The following is a 22,281-nucleotide window of genomic DNA, read 5'->3' as shown; positions in this document are numbered from 1 at the left end:
AAACAGGGCAAGATATTTTTCACATAACTAAGTTAAAACAAGGCAGGAGCTGTCAAACAAATGGCTAAAAGATGCAGCAAGTATTCACTTCAGCATGTCCAGTGTTATTTTAGGCAATGCAGAGCATTTGCTGACTGAAACTGTACTACATTAAACTCGTATTTGATAAGCGGTTTCTTAGATGTTCCGTTTACATTTGCTCACATGAGCTTGAAGATAATTAGGGGCCCAAGCACTAAAGGTATACATCATCTACAGATCCTCCTGACAAAAAGTTATCAAAAGAATTTAGACACGTGAATTCGTTCCGAAGATATTAGCGATGCAATTCCTTCGGTAGAACGCAATTTGATTCATTGATCAGTATCTACTCAACACAAAGTCCAAGCTTAACAAAACCCAGTACACGTAGGCAGCAGGCCATGCTGAGGATGCACGCACATTTTCGTTCAGTTCTGCCCATAAGAGGCACTACAACTAAAAATTTGGTCGACTAAGTTCAAATTAAATATGCACATTCTTTGGTTCAAGTGCTAACATATCATTAACAAATAAAATGGCTGAGAGCAGCCAAACAAATTTCAGTGCCTAGTAACTTGAGTTGTGAATAGCCGATGGTCCTGAAACTTATTTTAGACAAGAAGGGTCTCAACATGAAGCTGCATATCAAATTTTGTGAGAATCAGCCACACGGTGGTGCTATAATAAGCTAATTCACGTTCTTGCTAATAACTCCAGAACCGTATAGGCTAGAATGTATTTTTTTTTTTTTTTTTTTTTTTAGTTTCTTCAAATCTTTCAGTGCCCCCAAATCATTTGGTCACATGGATTTCCATTTCCACAAGAAAACTTTTCTACCATTTATTTTTATTTTTTTTTACTACTTTCTTGAACTCATCCTAGGCCGTTTCCTCGATTCACACAAAATTTGGTTTACAGAATCTGCAGACCCTCCAGACAAAAAGTTACCAAAATAATTTTGATTTGTTACATTGTTCGGAAGATATAAGCCAATACGTGTTTTGGTGTGGCCCATACTGTATCTTATAAGTGCAATACTCAAATTTAACAAAACTTAAAACACATGGACAAGAGAATATTCTCATCACATGCCAAATTTAATCAATTTCTCATGCAAGGGGGTGTTATAACTTAAGAAAATCCTACTTGTGCTACTGCAATTAAAGTGTTAGGGTTAGAGTTAGAGTAAGGGTTTCATAACACTAACCAACACCAAAACAACTGTCAATGGCATCGACAGTATCTTTCCTGTTAAATCTGATTATGTTGGACATCTCTTCATATGTGCTTAGACCCCAATAATTTCCACTTGTGGCAATATTTTAGATTTTATGATTATTAGGGTTTGGAACTGTGAACCAGAACAATAAAATAAAATAAAATTAGATTTTCAGAACTTTCGGTTTCATTAACATTTCTCGAACCTGCATTATTACGCCAATGTTCCAATTTAGGATGGAACACTGTACTAAATTACATAGACAGTTATTCCTGCACTAACACTCAACAGCACTGCAACACCACTATTGAATTAGCAGTGCAAAAGATAAAGAGTGTAGTCAGATTCCCAAATAAATGACTTTTAAGAGCCGGGTTCTTTTGGATCTTCAACTCAAAACATACAGCACGACCAGTGTAGTCCGATTTCCAAATGAGTTTTGTTGTAATTAGTGGCATGGGGACCTACAGCTATGAAAGTGTGTTGGATGGTCCGATGTTTGCAGTTTTCATCATTAAGAAATTCACACTCTTGTATCAATAGACATTGTAAAATTAGGCAGAGGTGTGTAGAGTAGCCAAAAACTGTACTCAAGTAAAAGCACAATTACTTGAAAAAACAATTACTTAAGTAGAAGTAAAAGTAATGATGTTAATAATTACTTGAGTAAGTGTAAAAATAAGCGAGTAACTAGTTACTTTCATATGTAACACAATGGACATTTAATCTCCAATATTCCATTTAATAATACACATTGTAACATAATAATAACAATATTAATAATAAAAATAAAATAATAATAATAATAATAATAATAATAATAATACAATTGGAAATAATAATACAATTGGAAAGAATAATAATAACAGAATTGGAAATTCTTTCATCTTTCACCCTCATGTTTTTCCAAACCTGTATGACTTTCTTCAATGCAACACAATTAAGGGGGAATGTGTAATTTTAATCCAATACACTTTTTTGTCAAATTCCACAAATATCTCTTCAAGGTCTGTTAGCTGTCCCTTCTGTGCGCTGAAAAAAATCTGGTGTTTGTACACAACCCTGGCTCTGTAAATGGGAAAATAAACAAAGTGGATCGGACAGATCCACACAACACTATTCCAGCCAACCAGCAACAGGGGGCAGTTCATGCTTGTGCACAGGATGGAAGGGAAGGGAGGGGTGGAGCTTCTGAAGGAGCACTGAAGGGAGGGGTGGAGCTTCTGAAGGAGCACTGAAGGGAGGGGTGTGTTTGTTTGGCTGTGCAGAGAGTGTGAAAAGGCGTGATGAGTCTGAAGGGTGTTGGCAAAGGTTGTTTGAAAACATACTTTATTTTTGTAATTCTGTTTGTTGCCACTAGTAGCACAGAAATTACACACTCCACCTATAAGGAGATGTCAGAAAGAATATTAGCCTTAGTCACTATTTACTTTCACTGCATGTTTGTTTTTTTCCTCCATATTTTAATTGGGAATGGTGACTAAGACTGACAGTCTCTAACATTCTGTCTAACATCTTTTGGGTTCCACAAAATACAGAAAGTCACACAAGTTTGGAAGAACATGAGGGTGGGAAAATGATGACAGAACATTAATATATGGCTGAACTATCACTTTAAGGACGCTTGTCATATTTGGACGAATCTGTCAATTAGAAGAAAAGTTTGGAAACCAGTTTTTAGTAATTATTACAGTGAAAAATGTCAATATTCCACAGGCCCAATCATATATAATGCTGAATAAAAAGAAGCGAGATCATGCATTTATTAATTGGTACCTCTGCTATTTCACAGTTTTTTAAAGTCCTGAATGGATTCTTAGTTCAATTACTGTATTTTCAGTGTAGAAAGAATTTATATCACTAGTTCTGTACAGTAAAGGTAAACTGCAATTTATCTCTGTATTTGGAAGTGTGTTGGGCTTCTTTAAGTTCAGAGCTTGTTCTCTATTGTCCATGAGAAAAACACGCTGCATCTGTCAAACGTACAGTTGCTGTGCAGCGTGCACGTGCAGAGATGCGCTCCAGTAGTCACACATGCACGTGATAGGCAGAGCAAAAGGCATTTACACTTAACACGGATGTTTATTTGGATTTATACAGTAGGCACTGATGCAAATATAAAGTTCCGCTGTCGTAAAAGTCTCATTCAAAAATCTCTCAATAAATTACACATTTATTAAAATGTATTTAATTAAACCAGTAATGTAACAAAAGGAACTTTGCCCATTGTAACGAAGTAAAAGTAAAAAAACAATTCATTAGAAATTTACTTGAGTAAGAGTAAAAAGTACCCACTATTAAAACTATTCTTAAAAGTAAATTTTCTCAAAAAATATACTCAAGTAAATGTAACGGAGTAAATGTAGCATGTTACTATCCACCTCTGCAATTAGGTGCAACATTATGTAGATGTCTTTGAAGACTACACATTGCACAAAATGTTTATAAACTCACTGTGTTTTTTCAACACATTGTAATCTCCTTAGATCCACATATTTCCCATGGTACAATGGTGCCAACTTGAACACCACGTTTTCAGCTTCATCATTATTTCTCCCAGTAAACATTCCAGTAATCTCTCTACACCTGTGTGTACAGCACACAACTTCAGACTCATTATCTGAATGTGCTGTGGTGAGATTGTAAGCTATGGAGTGATCATTATCCAGCGCTTGTGCGACGTGAGTGACTGAAGGGTCAAAAGATTAAATTGCCGCATGCTAATTTATGAGAGCCTCCCTCTGTTCATTCCTCATTTAATCGTGCCTAACGCAGAGCTTTTAACATGTGCTAGCAATAACACATTTCCTTTTGCAATGCAATGTGTGATAATTGTAAAAGCAGCTTGTAAACTGTGATATAGCTATCAAACTATTTGTGTTTCTACAGCATTCTCAATGAGATCCAGAGATAATATTCCCATTAAGAGGAACTATGGGAAAGTATTGTTGCTGCCATTAAGATAAGAATATTTCCATACCAATGCATCAGTAGATGACAAGTCCAAAAAAACAACAACTTTTGATCTAGTCTTATTTTATAAGCACTTTTCTGTCTACAAAACTAATTTAAATAATTTGAAAATGTTATTTTCAAAACTAAAATTATTTATTAATTCATTAATTTATTCATGTATTTATGTTTTATTTTTGATTCTGAATATTGAATAAGATACGAGAATGAATTTTAACACTGAAAAAAAAATACACACATCAGTTTTAATACAAAACTAAAATATGTATGCAACATATTTATTCAAAATAACTTACTTTTACGTATTTAAATTTAAATAAAAAAAATTTAAAAAAGAGTCCAATATTTACAATATAGAATGACGATAAGACACAATCAACAAAGCCATTCTTTTAAATGTAGCTACCTGGAAAAAAAAAAAAAAAAAAAATACATCTTATTATTTTGATGTATACAGACAATAAACCAATATTTGAAAAATCAATAAATTATTTAAATATCATTTGTGTCTACTCAAAAATGACATCCGGACAACTTTAAGCTTAAATTTAAATTAATGTAACAATGCAATTTTTAATGCAGAATTGTGTAAATGTGTTTCTTTAATCTTACTATGACTCTTCATACTGATTAACTGTAAGAAACACATTCATTGCACAAATAAAAAAAAAATGACTGAATCTTGTTTGCAGGGATATTTCCATGCAGGACATTCATCCTGTAACACTTCAGACATTTGCCTTAGAGGTTGCTAGGTGTATTTAAGACTTTTAGTTTGTAGTTCTGTCTTTTCCTTGTCTAGTCTTGTGGTATACGGTTTCCCTCATGTTCATGTGTCTTGTTCTCATTGGTTTATTGTCTTGTTATCAGTTCTGTTTTGTTATTGGTTCCTGTTTAGTAGTCTTGTTATCTTATTATTAGTTAGGCCTTGTCATAGGTTGTCTTTGTCATGTGTTTCCCTTGTCATTGTATTTAAGCCCACATGTTTGCTATAGTCCTTGTCGAATATTGTAACTCTGTTTCCATGTCCAGTCTATCTGGTTCTTAGTTAAGTCTAAGTTTATAGTTTAGTCAAGTCGTTTTGTTTTGGATTCATGTTTTGGATATCAGCACTGTAAATAAATCTGCACTTGGGTTCTCACACATCTTCGTCTCGCCTTTTCTTCAGTCAAGCCTGCCAGAATGTTACAGAATACTCAACCAAAGATGAACCCAGCAGGGGCACTTATTCGCCTATGGCAAGGATGAGCCCATCTATTCCTTGATGCCACCAGGGGGAATAGATTGGACTCTGCAAAAATATATTGACTTTGCCCTGCTCCTGAGTGGTTCAACCTTCACTGTGGGAGTGGCTGATGAGGAAATCAGCATTCCTCCTACAGTAACCACCATGCCTGATTTCCCCGTCATGGCTGCCACAGTCAATGAGCCAGTGCCTACACCTGCCACAGTCAACGAGCCAGTGCCCACACGTCACAGTCAATGAGCTAGTGCCCACGCTTGTCACAGTCAACGAGCCAGCACCTCAGAGTCCCCAAGTGCCTTGCTCTCCGATTCCCCAGCAGCTCTGACCTCTTAGCCTTCCATGGCTCCACCCTCTGAGCCTTCCGAGGCTCCGCCCACTCCTTCTGAGACTTCTCCTCCTGCAGCTCCGCCCGCATCTCTAGCAGCTCCGCTCGTTCCTCCTCCAGTCACTCCGCCCACTCCATCTGAGACTCAAATTCCTGATCCTCCAGCGGCTCCGCCCCCTCCACCTCCAGCTCTGTCTGCTGAGCCTCCATCCCTGGTAGCTCTTCCCTCAGAGTCCCTACCTCCTGCAGCTCCACCTCCTGACCCTCTGCCCTTTCTGTGCTGGTCTCCTGACCCTCTGCCAGTTTCGTTCTGGTCTCCCGACCCTCTGCCAGTTCCGTGCTGGTCTCCCGACCCTCTGCCATTTCCGTCCTGGTCTCTCGACCCTCTGCCAGTTCCGTCCTGGTCTCCCGACCCTCTGCCGGTTCCGTCCTGGTCTCCTGATCCTCCACCAGTTCCCTTCTTGGAGCAGCCTCCCAGGCTGCCGGACTCCGCTCCCTTCCTGGAACCAGTTCTCTGGCCACTGGCTCTGCCCTGGTTTCCTTGGTCTCCTGACCGTCTGCCTGATCTGCCCTGGCCTGCTTGGTCTCATGGTTCACATCGGTCTTCAGACTCCCCATTTGCTCCACTTTGACCATCTGATCCTTTTGCCCTCTCGTTTCCCCTGTGCTTTCTTGGACTGCCAGTTCCATGATGTCCTGCTCCTCCCATGAACAATTTTTATTTATATATTTTTTTTTTAATGTTTAGGAGCACCAGGAGTTGCTCATTAAAGGGGGGGCTATGATACACTTGGAACATTTGCCCTAGCAGCCACTAGAGGTCGCTAGGTGTATTTAAGACTTTTAGTTTGTAGTTCTGTGTTTTCCTTGTCTAGTCTTGTGATATCTTGTTTCCCTCATGTTCATGTGTCTTGTTCTCACTGGTTTATTGTCTTAATTTGTTATCAGTTCTGTTTTGTTATTGGTTCCTGTTTAGTAGACTTGTTATATTGTTATTAGTTAAGTCTTGTCATTGGATGTCTTTGTCATGTGTTTCCCTTGTCAGTGTATTTAAGCCTGCATGTTTGCTATAGTCCTTGTCAAGTATTGTTGATTGTAACTCTGTTTCCATGTCCAGTCTATTTGGTTCCTAGTTAAATCTAAGTTTATAGTTTAGTAAAGTCAAGTTGTTTATGTTTGTTTTGTATTAGATTTATATTTTGGATATCAGCACTGTAAAATAAATCTGCACTTGGGTTCTCACACATCTTCGTCTCGTCCTGTCTTCAGTCAAGCCTGCTAGAATGTTACACATTCACACGACTATTAAAGGTAACGATGTTTGTTAGGTCTCATAAATTGGCCTTTATTAGCTGCTCACTGGAGTAACAACCATGTGAGAGTGTGATTCACTCTGTACTACGTGCAAATCAATAAAACATATGATAGCTCAAGTCTCTGACTCTTTAGTCTTAATGGCTCATAAAATGAGCTGATCAAAGAAGACTTGAACCAGATTTGATGTTCTCAGTGGTGGATTGTTTTAACTGACTGGTTTGATAATAATTTGGGGCATCATAAAACAGAGATAACAATGAACATGATAAGGCATGATTAAAAATATTTTACACAGCCCTCAAATATGAGAAAATGTAAATCAAAGCTTACCAAGAAGAGTGTCTTTTACATATGCATAATAAAAAGCAGCAGCATGTAAACCATATAGAGTTCGGTTATAACTGTGATGAGTGATTTCCTGTAAACATGGGGCAAAGGTTTCCTGTTTTTTAAAAGTAAAAATCACTTCTTTGAGAAAAACTTTTAATAAGGGGGGAACGGGGGTTAACATCTTTAGACTGTGGTCAAATTCACTGGATGTCAGTTAGTTCGTCTGGTTTGTGTGAAAGCGGTTTTCCAATCTCAGGTCAACAAGTTCACTTCAATTTAATCAAAGTTTACAGTACACTTATAGGAAAATTACCACACATGCATTTATTTATTTATTTAATTTTTTGTTTGCAGTGGACTAAAAACAAAAAGGCTAAAGAAAATGCTAAATGGTAGCTTATGACATTACATTTAGTAGCAAAATTTTGGACAATGTACAGTAAATGTAATGAAGAGCTTTATATATGAACCAAAAACACTCCACACCTCTACTTTGCTGAAAAGACCAGTCTGAACTTCCATGCTGGACAAGACTTTATGGTTTATGCTGGTTTAGACTGGTCTAGCTGGCTATTGTGTGTATTGTCTTTTCTGGCAGTCTGACCCACTATTCTTGTTCAAACTGTTCAAATTCTTTCAGGATTGAATGACATCTTCTTCTAACTGATGATTTCACATCTCTTCATTTATATTCAGTCTTTGCTTGCCACTTGAGAACATTTTAGTGTTTTGTTTGCAGTCATTCCTGGGTCTGTTTTTGAGTGTTAAGGGTTATTATTCATCCCTCCCTCCCTCCCTCCCTCCATCCATCCATCCATCTGCACGCCCGCCCGTACGTCCATCCAAGCATCAAACCATCCATCCATCCAACCAACCAATCAACCAACCATCCATCCATCCATCCATCCATCTATCCATCTATCCGACTGACCGACCGACCAACCATCCTGACAGAATTACAGTTAATGATGTTCACTCAAGCGTGCCACTGGCTGCTCACACACACAGATACAACTTGTTTTCCCACGAAGAGGACAATATACTTCCTCTCTCTCTGTTTCTTATTTTCACCTGTTCAGTGGTATCTCTTGTCTCACGTCTGACTGAATATAAGTCTCTCACTCCAAAGGTGTCAATGTGTATGAAGTGAATCTGTGATGCATGTAAATGCAAAGGTGTGTGTTCTATGAAAACAGTTGTGCTTGAAATATACCTATTAGTCCAAAATGAGATGATCTCTGACTCTTCTGACGAGCTGTGCTGGTATTGTATGTGTTTAAATGTACTCACCATCACAGAGATGTGCAGCAGATGCATGTGTTCATGCAGGACGCGTGGCGGTTCTCGTATGGTGGGTTGTGTGACCTGTGAGAGCTGCTCTGAGCTGCTCATGGACACGTGGAAGTACAGTGTCCCATTCTCCAGCCACTGCTGCTTCCAGTGCACCTGTGAGATGTCTGCTGCTGTCCCAGACATCTCTAGAGACACAGAGAGGAGGACATGGCTAAGTTACACCAGCAAATAAGAATTTGACCGAACTCAAAATCAATCAAACAATTTTATGCAACAATGATGTTAAAGTGTGCTCACATGCACTGATTTCATTGAATAAAAAGCCATTTGCAGGTAATTAGACCACAATCACCATTATTTTTAAAGGGGTCATGGCATAATAAATCATATTATCCTTCATTGTACTATACAATGTATATACTGTAAGTTTCAGAACTCAAAACTTCCTTCTCACTTCTAAAAGAACATCTGTTGACACCAAGCTGCCAAAACGACTCGTTGTCTACTTCCTCGATATTGTGATGTCACACTGTGGTGGATATTTGCATCTGACCCCCTCCACAACAACACATCACTGCCTACTTTACCTTATTACTTCTGTAGCACCGCCCAATAGCAGTAAACAGTGAAATAATCAGAGATAATCAGAACAGTGGCCATTTACTGTCAAGTCTTAAAGGAGAAGAAGCACCAAAACGGACAATGATCATGTTTTACAAATATATGACTGTTTTTTTTGTGCAAAAAACCTTTACTAATATTATAAGTGACACTCAAAGAACATATTAAATTAATAAAAAATGCATGTCATAACCACTTTAATGTGTAACATTTATAAACCATGATAAGGAGATGTGATGAAACTCACACTGCGAGTGCAAGCTATTCGTGCATCACAAGCAGATCAACTATTTAGCTCTTGAAGTGAATCACACCTGCAAAATCCTAAAACTTTATTTCCAGGTTATCCAAAGATACCAATGTTTTTCAACAGGTGCTGCATTGATGTTCAAATTAACCCTCGACACCCAACCTCCACAGGGTAAGTGGCAGCCCTCCATCCATTTCCCATGCACTCGGCAGCCAGATCAGCATATTTAAGCTTCTTCCTCTCAAAGGTTGCATCCAGTCCCACTTCCCATGGGACAGTAAGTTCAATCATTATGACTTTCCTAGCTGATGCCGACCATAACATTATGTCCGGCCTCAAGGAGGTGATGGCGATCTCAGAAGGAAATTTTAGCTGCTGGCCAAGGTTAACCATCATTGACCAATCACTTCCATGTGCCAGGGATGACCATTCCTCCCTCCGTGCCGTGCCTTGTACGGCACCTACCTTTTTTAACAAACTCAATGTACTTCCTCTGAGGAGCATAATGGCCTTTTTTGGCCTTTATTCTACACACCTCAAGGATCTCTGCCAGCTTTCGCAGAACCTGATCATGCTGCCACCTGTACCGTCATTGTGTCAAGGCGGTCTTGCACCCAGCCAATATGTGCTGCAGATTTGGGGCATTGCAGAAGGGACAACTCTCCTCCCTACCATACCACATAGACAAATTTCCAGGGCTTGGAAGAGTGTCATAGGTGGATCTTGTTAGAAAACTTAGCCTGGCCTGAGGTATCTTCCACAGGTCAACCCATCCTAAAACTCTATTAGATGCACCTTCCTATACTGTCCAGTGCCCTGGCTGCTGCTGGCTGACTGCTCGAATCATATACCCTTCCTCTTCCATCTTAGTTACTTCTGTCACTACCATTGCTTTCTTCTGTTTTTTAGAGGCTGCTGACCATAGTTAACAATTTAAATTTTATTGTTTGTTAAAGTGATATAATCATTTGAAACAAGTTGAATCCAACACCAAAAATCACAGAAAAGAATGAAACCATTTTAATGTCAAATTAGGTAAATACATCAACTGTTGTAAATAAATGTGATGACACTGAACATTTCTTTGATTTTAAATGCAAAGTAACAACAATGAATGATTTCGTGAATTCAACATTTATGGGTTCAATACGGATATGTAAACATTTGCACATCTCTATAGTTGTTAATACATAAAAAAGTATGTTTAAGATGCTGTCAATAATTAAATATTGTTTAGGTGTCTATGCAAACATAAGAAAATGTATGTTTGTTGTAACCATACAAAATACAACTTTTACTGCTTTTTATTGCTATGTAGTGGTATATCTATGTTTTCTTTTTTAAAAAAAGGTGATTATAATTCTTCTTTGTGCTTATTTAATAATAATAATAATAATAATAAATATAGCTGCAAGCAGCAATTGTCAGTGTTCAAGCCTTTTAAGAACTTTCAAAGTATGCAAAAAAGGTATGTATTTGTATATGTATATGTACTTTGTAAGTTGCTGAATTTGCAAATTGGTGTTAAATATGACTCTGATGTCTTGTGTTCAACGATCCAGAAACAGGATAATTGTTATGGTGGTATATTTATTTTTTTTTTTTTTACTTTTTAACTGTTATAATGCCACAAAGCACCCTATCTCCAAAAAGGTTTTAGAAATTCAAATATTTATTTTAGGCTTTTGGATACACTTGGTCAAACCCACATGATAAATGCAACCCCTAAATAACTAAATAAATAACTAAAGTTCAACTTTCCTTTGAAAATTATTGACCTAGGGAGTCCTAGATATAGTTCACAATAGCAGGTAACATTGGATAATATACAATAATTTACACACCATTTATACAGCCATTTTGCTGAAATTTGATTGGCTGTTGGCGGACATGTTTTTTTATTTGTCTGAGTCATATTGTAAAATGTATTAGCATTTGGCCCCTATAAGAAGCATACCAATTTTCAACTTCATTGATCATACGATTGCGGAGTTATGACCATTCTTTTGTTGTAGCGCCCCTATAGGAGAAATTTTTCACATCTTTGTGTGCATACTTAGAATGTACTATTGTCTATGTGTGTCAAGTTTCGTAACATTTGGCCTTTTCATTTGGTAGATATTGGTCAATACGTACAAAATGGACGACGCCTGACCAATTTGTTGGCTTATATCTTCGCAACGCAAAATTCCTTTGATAACTTTTTGTAAGGAGGGTTCATAGTTGACACCCCAACTTTCTTGTGATTCGGAAATAAGGCCTAGGAGGAGTTAAAAAAATTAGGTTTTTCGAATAATGCAAATTATTGCAAAAAGTTTCACGATGGAAATCAAATCGGAGATATATACGTTTTGTTCGTCTTGAGCCAAGGAATCCAATGATGAGTGTGTGACAAACGGTTTAGGAGTTATAGGCCAAAATGTAAACATGATCACTATAGTGCCACCTTGAGGCCGATCGGGCCAATACTTTGATACACTGTAGTACTCTGGGCGACTACCTTCCCTCAAGGTTTAAGATCTCTACGACTTATGGTTTGGTCTGCACAATCAGTTTTAGGGCAGAATAAATAATAAAAATAAAAATCCTTACAATTACAATAGGGTTTCAGCCCTTCGGGCTTGAACCCCTAATAATAATAATAATGTGGAAAACATGCCTTGATTGTTTTAAACTAGACTTTCCCTGAATTTTCCTTCTTGCATTTTGCATTTACATTTTGAGTTTAACTGGCTGCAATGGCTATTTGCATGAAATGATGGTTAGATTCAGAGCAAATACTCACATCTCCATATACTGAATATTGAATATCATCAAAAGACAAAACACACACACAAAAAAAAAAAATTAATAAATAAAAAACTGGGCTGTATCACAGCTTTATCTTTATCCAATCTGTCCTGTAGTAGTTTTTCCTCCGCAGTTACAGAGGAAAATTACTCTCATACATTTTGACTGAGATGCATCACATGATAATACACTCTGACTTCCTCTTTGTCCCAAGCAAAACTTCCTTGCCTCTATCTAGTCATCTACCTTGACTGAAGCTAATAAAGTTCTGTCTGCAAGTGTCCAACCTTGTTGGGCTTGTACTGACCTTTTCTAGTTTATCAGATTACAAATTCATTGGCTTCATGCTTCACAACATAAAAAGTATCCTAATGCAGGCAGGAGGTTTCAGTCTGTTGATATTTACTTTTTTATTTATTTTTATGTTTGGGGTCCCATCAAAACTCCCTCTCCAGTACATCCTGAACAATTATTGAAGATAAGCTGACAAAGGACAGGCCATTTAATTCTTAAATAAATAAATCTCAGATGAAAGGTCTGTTCCCACTGAGAGTGATGTAAAAACATCTTGGTTACTGATGTAACCTCTGTTCCCTGATGGAGGGAACGAGATGTTGTGTTGATGTAGTGACACTAGGGGTTCGATCTTGAGAGCCCCAATCACTTTTGCTTAAAATAGAAAAGGCCAATGAAAATTGGTGAGTGGAATTTGCATGCCACTCTCCGCCCCGGACATACGGGTATAAAAGGAGATGGCGTGCATCACTCATTTAGATTTATGCTGAGGAGCCGAAAGAGAGTACCAGCCACATCAGCGGCTGGTTCAGCGCTGCGGCAGGAGGGACACAATGTCTCGTTCCCTCCATTAGGGAATAGAGGTTACATCAGTAACCAAGACGTTCCCTGTCTGTCACTCACTCGACGTTGTGTCGATGTAGTGACACTAGGGGTTCCTATAGGAAACTATTCAGGCGCTGAACTATGTCACGAGGTATGGAAGAGTGGACATGGGCAAGCTGCTGCGTGCCTCTCTGCACTAAACCATGTCATGACCTTCCAGCAAGTTAGGTAAGGCATCTCCCTAGTCCCGTTAAGGGGGGAGGAGGCACTTACCCAAGTAGGCTACCGGCGGTGCCTTTCTTAATTTGCTGTTAAGCAATCTCCCGCCGAGAACTTTCTAGAATAGCACTGGGAAGTGCTCTTCCCTCTCCAGGAAGGAGAGCAATACGGAGACCACATCCTACTGGAGGGAGGTTAACATGTGGAGAATACCTCACATGGACTTACCAACGGGGAGTACACATATGGAATGATACCACAGGAGGACCCTATCTACAGAGAGGGTACGCAGCACAGTGGCCGAGGCAGTTAAAGCTCTGACGAGGGGAAACACAGGGTTCACCTAAGGGGAAACCGAACAGTGGAAACTCATCATACGACAGAACAAAGGGGAATCACCACGCATGGGGCACTGAGCCCGAGCACACGGCCTCACCTGAAAAAGGGGAATACCACGAGTACTGGGGCTGGTGGTGTTACTCCTCCACTGAGTTCGTCACCAAACAGTGCTTAAAAATTAAGAGGCATCCGGAGTTCACCGGATACGGGGAACTGTTGTGGACAAAAAGGCACACATTATCACCTTTGAAAAAGGGGAAAAGTGCAATGCAAGCGGTAAACCCATCCGGCCGCCCGTTCTACCTGCTGTTATAGCGTAACACTCGGGTTGAAACCGGGTCTATGCATAGGTTATAAAACCTCGCAAAGGTATTGGGTGTAGCCCAACCCGCAGTTCTGCAAATGTCTGCTAGAGAGGCCCCCCTTGCCAGTGCCCAGGAGGACGCAACACCTCTAGTGGAGTGCGCCCGGACTCCCAAGGGGCACGGTATGCGTGGAAAATGGCATCCACAATCCAATGGGCTAATCTCTGCTGGGAGACAGCTTTCCCCTTCTCTGCTGCCCTCCAAAACAGACAAAGAGCTGCTCTGAGCACCTAAAGCTCTGCATGCGGTCCAGATAGATGTGCAGGGTGCGAACTGGACACAGCAATGACAAGGCTGGGTCTTCCTCCTCTGAAGGGAGTGATTGCAGGTTCACCACCTGGTCCCGAAAAGGAGTGGAGGGAACTTTGTGCACGTAACCTCAAGATCAAGTGAGAGTGAGCCGGCCCGAACTCTAGGCATTCGCTGGTAACAGAGAGCGCATGCAGGTCCCCCACCCTCTTGATGGAAGTGAGCGCCACTAGGAGGGCCATCTTTAGGGACAGAGTGCTGAGCTCGGCCTACTCCAGGGGCTCAAAGGGGGATCTCTGTAGGGCAGATAGGACCACAGAGAGATCCAAAGAGGGGATCAGGAGGATTCAACCTCCTCGCGCCTTTGAGGAACCTGTTGGTCAGGTCGCGCTGTTGTGAGGGTCTCCCATCCAGTGTATCGTGGTGAGCTGCTATAGCAGGGTAGAGGGAGACAGCTGTCTCTCCAGCCCTTCCTGAAGGAAAGACAGCACAGACCCGATTGCGCATCTCTGTGGGTCTTCTCCATGGGAAGAACACCAGTTAGCGAGAAGATGCCACTTCAAGGCATACAGTCACCTCGTAGAGGGGGCCCTGGCCTGAGTGATCGTGTCTACCACTGCTGGCGGAAGACCTGCTAGGTGCTGGAGTGTGCCTTGCCCCTGAGTGAGAAGGTCCTGCCTCAGGGGAATGCGCCAGGGAGGTGCTACTGTCAGGAGCATCAGATCCAAGAGCCAAGTCCGGTTGGGCCAGTAAGGCGCAACGAACAGGACTTGCTGCTCATCCTCCCTGACTTTGCACAGAGTCTGTGCAATGAGGCTCACAGGAGGAAACGCATACTTGCCCCTGAGGCCAGCTGTGCACCAAAGCATCCATGCTGAGGGGGGCCTCGGAAAGGGAGTACCACGGGGGCAGTGAGAGGAGTCTTGGGAGGTGAACAGGTCTACCTGTGCCTCCCCAAATCTCTCCCAAATCAGCTGGACTACGTGGGGTTGGAGTCTCCACTCCCCACGGAGCGTTACCTGCCATGAGAGCACGCCCGCTGCACAGTTGAGGATGCCCAGAAATTGAGTGGCTCACAGAGACTTCAAGGTCTGATGACTCCAAAGGAAGAGGCGACGGGCGAGTTGTGACATGCGATGCAAGCATACGCCACCACGGCGGTTTATGTACACTACGGTCGCTGTGTTGTCAGTATGGACCAACACATGCTTGCTCTGAATCAATGGCCGAAGCCTCCTCAGGGCCAGCAATACCGCCAGCAACTCTAAGCAGTTGATGTGCAATTGGAGTCAGGGCCAGAGCCCCGACACTGCTTGCCCGTTGCACATGGCACCCCAGCCCGAGTTCGAGGTGTCTGTCATGACCACGACGCACCTTGAGACCTACTCTAGGGGAACACCTGCCTGTAGAAACGCCAGGTTCGACCAAGGGCTGAAAGTCTGATGGCACTGTGGAGTGACGGTCACACGCTGGGTGCCTTGGCACCATGCCCACCATGGGACTCGAATCTGTAGCCAGTGCTGAAGTGGTCTCATATGCATCAACCCGAGGGGGAGAAACGCTGCCTAGGATGCCATATGCCCCAGGAGCCTCTGAAATTGTTTCATTAGTGCCGCTACCTTCTGCCTGAAGGTCCTGTGTAAGGCCTTGTTCAGGGCATGCAGGTCCAAGATTGGGCGTGACCCTCCCCCTCTCTTGGTCATGATAAAATAAGGGCTGTAGAAGCCCTTGCGCAACTCAGCTATGGGGACGGGCTCTATTGCTCCCTTCTCCAGAAGGGTGGCAACCTCCGCCCGGAGGACAGAGGCATCCTCGCCTTGCACCATAGTGGAGAGGATGCCACTGAACCGGGGTAGGCGTCTGGCAAATTGGATCGCGACGCCAAGGCAAATCATCCTGATGAGCCACTGTGAGGGGCTGGAGAGCGCTAACCAGGCCTCCAGCCTCCACGACAGCGGCACCAAGGGGATGACTGGACTTAACGTGCCCGGGCAGGGTGGTTCGCGGCAAGGCAGAGCAGGCGCCCCACTTGGAAGATAGCCCAGGGAGGACGCGTTGCTCCACAAGCCCGCAGCGGTGGCCTGTGACTGGGGCAAGCGAGTGGCCCCAGAGACCGGCACACTTACCTGTTTGCTGGCTGTCTCTCGATGGAGAATGAGGGAACGGGAGGCCTGGCCGTTGCGAGTGTGCTGGCCCAGGGAATGAGGAAACTGCTCTTTTATTGACCATATAGGTGCCGAAGCCCAGAGGGCACTCGGCGATATAATACTCACCACGTGCCGGCCCAGGGGCGATGGTGGGGCTGAAGAGATGCCCTGGGCCAGACCGGCCAGGAGTAGTTGCCTCATCCCTGGGCAGCCCATGTCAGGACCGCCTCGAAGCCCATCTTGGGTTCTTGGCGGCCGGCTGACGGGCAGGTGGAGCTGACTTCCCGCGGGAGGATCTTTTTCTCTGAGGCCGGCGTGCGGGCTCCGATGGTACAGGAGCCGGGGCCAGCACCGCAGGGGAATGGCTCTGGCAAGAAGCAGACGGGGTGCAGGACCTCGGTGGACTGAAGGCGGCCGGGTCGCGCTGCGGCAGGATGTGTTTAATCTGCTGAGGGTAGTCAGAGTGGACGAGCCCGCGAAGCATGTATGGGCAGTAAAAGGTGCCTTCCACGACTTCGGTAGCTCCTCGTGCACTTCCGGGAAGAAAGGCACCAGGGCGGAGCGTGGCCGTGAGTTGCACTCCGAGCCCAGAAACCAATCATCCAGCCGCGAACGCTCAGGGCAGTGTGGAGGGTTCCACTTCAGCCTGATGTTCGCAGCCGCCCGGGCAAGTACGGCTGCCATCTCAGCGTCCGCCTCATCCTGTGCTCTACCGCCTGTGGGTGGGAGCTCAAAAGATTCATCAGAATAGCAGAAGCCCAACCTCCGATGCCGCGACCGGAAGCTCTTCCTCGTCGCAAGCCGCGACCAACACATTAAACCCGCCCTGAGGCAGACCGCCTGCATCGCTCGACAGCTCGTCCGGAAAGAACGAGCATGCTGGGGGATGGGAGGTCTGCTGGGGCTGAGCCGGTGGAAACGCTCCCATGTCCACATCCAGATCTCCCACGGCGCTTGCCGACCCGGCCGGCTGAGCGTCAGCCTAGGACGGACCGGGTTGGGGAGCAGCCTCGGTGGCTCCTTGCTTCATGAAGAAGGAAGTGAGCCATGACCGCAACATTCTCATGGGCATGTTCTCGCAATGAGAACACAACCCTTCCACGAAAGCTGCCTAAGCGTGCTGGTGCCCCAGACACTCAAGGCAGATTTCATGGGTATGCGAAGGGGAGAGATAATGGCCACATCCAGTAGCACAAACGCGGAAGGACATCTTTAAAAAGCTTTTTTAGAGAAAAATATAATCTTTTGAATATACTCTTTTAGCACCGCAGACTCAGGCTGCCAAAGCACCCAGGGGAAGCACCACACTCGACCGTACGAGGGTGACCGCTGATATGCGGCATAAAAAATCCAGCAGCGTAGCAACAGGTGAGAGGACGAACACGCAAGCATTCAGCTCCGAAGAAAAAATCTGAATGAGTGATGCACGCCATCTCCTTTTATACCCGTATAACTGGGGCGGAGAGTAGCATGCAAATTCCACTCACCAATTTTCATTGGCATTTTCTGTTTTAAGCAAAGGTGATTGGAGCTCTCAAGATCGAAACCCTAGTGTCACTACATCGACAAAACGTCGAGTGAGTGACAGACAGGGAACCACAATGCTCTTTTGCATTCTCTTTTATTGCAAGACACATCAATGAAAACAGATTCACTTTCTTCATTGCAAAACAGCCTAGACTTCTCACCAGACTATAAAGTTCTCACTTACTTGAATGCAAAATACAAAACAACTCATCTAATAATATACATTTTGCTCTCTTTAATGCAGTAACATACAGTATAATGACAGTAATAGAGGTTCACTGTTAGAAATAATAGTGTGGCTTTTGTAATAATATGGTGCTGGTATAAAAATATATAATGCTTATTTCTATTTTGTCAGCAAATGATTTTACATATCATATCTTTATACTTTGCTTTGCTTGTTCGCTAAAAAAATATAGCCAACAAATTACCAGACAATCAAGCTTTCACACATTTTAATGCAAAATACAACAGAGCCCATCTATTAATATAAATTCAGTAACACTTTGCAATAAGGTTCCATTTGTTAACAATAGTTATTCAACAATACTTTTACAGCATTTATTAATTTTGGTTATTGTTAATTTCAAAATATACTAATACATTTTAAAATCAAAAGTTGTATTTGTTAACGTTATTTAATGCACTATGAACTAACGTAAACTAACAATGAACAATTGTATTTTTCTTAACCAGCATTAACACAGATTAAAAAAATTAATATAACAAGTATAAGTGTGGTGTTTTAAGTACAGTAGAAGTCTGCATTAACAAGCATGGAATAAGAGAATAATTCAAAACTGATATTTGTGAGAAATGTTTTACAAGAAAAATTTCTGTGCATCTCATTTGTTTAACTGCTCTCATAATCACTCATTAATGTCTTGTAAGTGTAGGGACTACAGTGCACTGTTGAGTTTTTAAGTCTAATTATGACAGAGTCAAAAGCATTTTTTTAAACAATACTGCAAAACTAAATAAACAGAAACTCCTGACCAGTTTTGAATGACTTATATTGATTTGATTTGCTGTGTACTGTAGTGAGTGAAACTTGATGAGACAGATGGGCTTATGAGCACGATGGATAATTGAATTATTATGATGGTTATCAGCTCCGGTGGAGTTCTGAAACTCTGTGTGTTGAATTATAAATTTCCTGTTGAAAGATAATGCACTGATAATCCTTGTTTACTTCCTGAGCTCAAATCCTAAATTACCACGCATACATTCAAATCAATGTGAAAGTGCGTTTACAACCCATTTAAATTCCTGTGAAATAGCTATTGAGCATGATTTTTTTTCTTCTTTGAAATAGCACACGCTGACCAAGAACAAGTATAAAGAAAATAAATACAGCGAATTTTATTTTCATGCTGATTTGAAATTATTTGGCAATGACACATGCAAAATGTGAATAAATCGCATCGTCTGTATCCTCGATATTAAAATGCTTTGCTGATTTTGATACCAGTTCTGCATGTGGCAAAAATCAAAGTTCAGCAGGGTATCACAATATTGGAAATGTGAATAATTGAAAACAGTTTTGGAAAATGGAGAGGCAGTGTTGAAGCACAATAGAGGCTGATCTCTCCAGATGCATCATAACTGACAGTAAAGTGCCTCTGGACTGCCAGCTTTTATCACAATAAACAGAAGTGATGCACACTTGTTTCCCAGCCATCTATCAACTATCACTAACACACACACACACACACACACAAGAATAAGGAGGAATATACTGCTAGATGTTTGACAAAGAAAAGGATAGAACTGAATAGCAACTTGGATCATAAAATGAAGAATACGAGAAAGATTGTGGCACAAAAGGGAAATGCATTTTATGATTTTTCAGACTCATTATTTAATGCATTACATTTGGAGCTATTTTGTTAGTTGTATGTACTGTATGTTCTGCTTGCAAATAAGAAAAATGTATTGTAACAGTGTCATTTCCACTTTTAGACATATTATAATGACAAATTTCCACAAAACATGGTGGGAATTTAAAGACTAAACCAGCTGCAGATCTCTGATGTTGATACATATTGCTAGGGTCAACGGCTGATGTTTTATTCTTGTATTTTATGTATTTATTTATTTATATATTTATTTAGTTTTTAGTTTTAGTGAATACCTATTTGTCAGATATTTCTAGAGTGTGATATTCAAGATTTAAAATTTAAAATATAATTTATTTTCAATTAAACTTTACCTAACATGACAGAAAGTGTATGGCAGCAACAAGCGTGATATGATGATCAAACATCAAAATGATCATAAATCAGAGTTTTTGAGTTTTCCAAGATTAATTTCTCTTAAAAAGAGATCTCACATTAGAAAATCAAAGTCATGGCTGGGTGGGTTCATTAGTACATACTGACAGGATGGACAGCAAATCTGGGCTCAGGCAGAAAACAGGTACTACTGTTGAGACAAATTAATGATTCAAGACAAAAGAGGATTTATTTAACAGAACTCAAGCTACAGATTTGATTTGGTAAAACTTTGAAATATTATTTGATTTGTTTATGACAGAATTTAATTACTTAAAGTGATGATTAGCACCAGAAGACATGCAGAAACACTCTTCTGATAGGAAACGTATTGTATATTATGAAAATCTGTATCATTTTGAGTAAATATGCAATTTCAGTTCATGATTTAAATGTAATATGAGATGATTTTGACAACTTGAACAGAGAACAACCTTCCTGCTGAGCAGATAATTAGTTTAACATTAGGCAATGTTAACAATAGTTTCAGGTGCACATACACTGTTTCTTAAAAAAACAAAAAGGAGATATGACATTTTGTTAAATGACCAGGTTCAAGTATGGAACTCAGAATGGCGCAAGCTGATGCAACATGTCAAGCCAATTGTCTCACATTGTGTAAGCTGATAGGTCCTTTGACATTTAATCAGCCAATCAATTTGTATACTCTCTCGTTGCCAAACATTTAACCCTTGTGCGTCAATAAAAAATAAAAAAAAAGTTACTCAGAGGTCATTAGAGGACAAAAATGTTCACGTAAAAAAACTGCCATGATAATATTATATATTAATATTATTTTCCACTTTCAATTAGTTATTTTTTTAACCAACATCAGTCCTGATCATAACTACCAAATATTCATTCATTTTCAGGATTTTAACCCTTTAAATGTCAGTTGTTTACATAATGCCACTGTTGTTTTTTACACACACACAAATTTCTTAATACACATACAAAACACACTCTGACATCCATACCAACACACCCACACAATTTTAGCTGAATCATTTATTCAATTGGCCTGCAGTGCTCTATAATATAGCAAACAGAAAATAGGAAAAAAGCATGTATTTGCTCCATAGGCTAAACATGAGAAAAATGGCACCATCTGGTGGAAAATATAAAAATAAAAAAAATATTTAAAAAAATTCAAGCCAGGGCTCTGGAATGAAAGCATAATATCATAGAATTCATGATTTTATGCTTTAATGGCACTGGGATCAAATATTGCAGTTATAATGGGTTTCAATGGGGACATTTTTGTCCTGAAGGTCCTGAGTGTAACTATTTTGTGTACATGGTGTATTATAGATGTATTTTAGGAACTGAGGTTGAAATATCAAAATTCCCCCCAAAATAAACACCTTTGGTAAAAATGAAATAAAAATGAAAAAGACTAAAATGTCCCGAAGGTCGCACAAGGGTTAAATTTGCTCAGTTTGCAAGTGTGTCTTCTTAAAAGAAAAAAAATCCTCCTCCCCATTTTCAAGTGTCTAGATCTGCTACTTATAGGCATATGCAGATGAACTGACATCATCTCTTACAAGTACAGAGTTCTAATAGGGGAACAGTATAGATAACTCTAGAAATCTAGTGTTCTGTACCACAATGTGAATGCCACAATTCAGAGCTGCATCATTGTTTATCTTTCAACACAAAGGTTTGTCATAAATTCGTTAGGGCTCTTCTTTTTTCTTTTTTTTTTGATACCTGTTGAGCTCAGCTCCTTTGGCTTAGTCACATGATTCTCAAAACTCCAAACAATCTCTGCAATGACATCATTAGAAAGAACAAAACAGAGGGCTATCTTTCATTCAAGGTTTAGTCAGACCTCACTAGAAGAAGATCAACATTTGATCATTGTTCACCTCATTTCTGTCACAGCATTTACACCAGGGACTAAAACATGTTCTAGGAACGAAAACGAAAACCGAAAA

The 22,281-nt window shown here is 40.8% G+C and overlaps 1 protein-coding gene across 1 annotated transcript in view; it reads right to left on the bottom strand.

Moving 5' to 3' along the window:
• Positions 1-22,281, bottom strand: part of LOC127435466 (astrotactin-2-like) — a 716,076-nt gene that overhangs the window by 578,413 nt on the left and 115,382 nt on the right. The window contains exon 2 of the mRNA XM_051688999.1: positions 8,722-8,909. Within this exon, the coding sequence (XP_051544959.1) occupies positions 8,722-8,909 (188 nt within the window). The remainder of the gene's footprint in view (positions 1-8,721; positions 8,910-22,281) is intronic.

The sequence above is a fragment of the Myxocyprinus asiaticus genome, chromosome 4 (assembly GCF_019703515.2).
Source record: "Myxocyprinus asiaticus isolate MX2 ecotype Aquarium Trade chromosome 4, UBuf_Myxa_2, whole genome shotgun sequence".
In the NCBI taxonomy this organism is placed as follows: domain Eukaryota; kingdom Metazoa; phylum Chordata; class Actinopteri; order Cypriniformes; family Catostomidae; genus Myxocyprinus; species Myxocyprinus asiaticus.
This window is presented reverse-complemented; position numbering and strand designations above follow the sequence as displayed.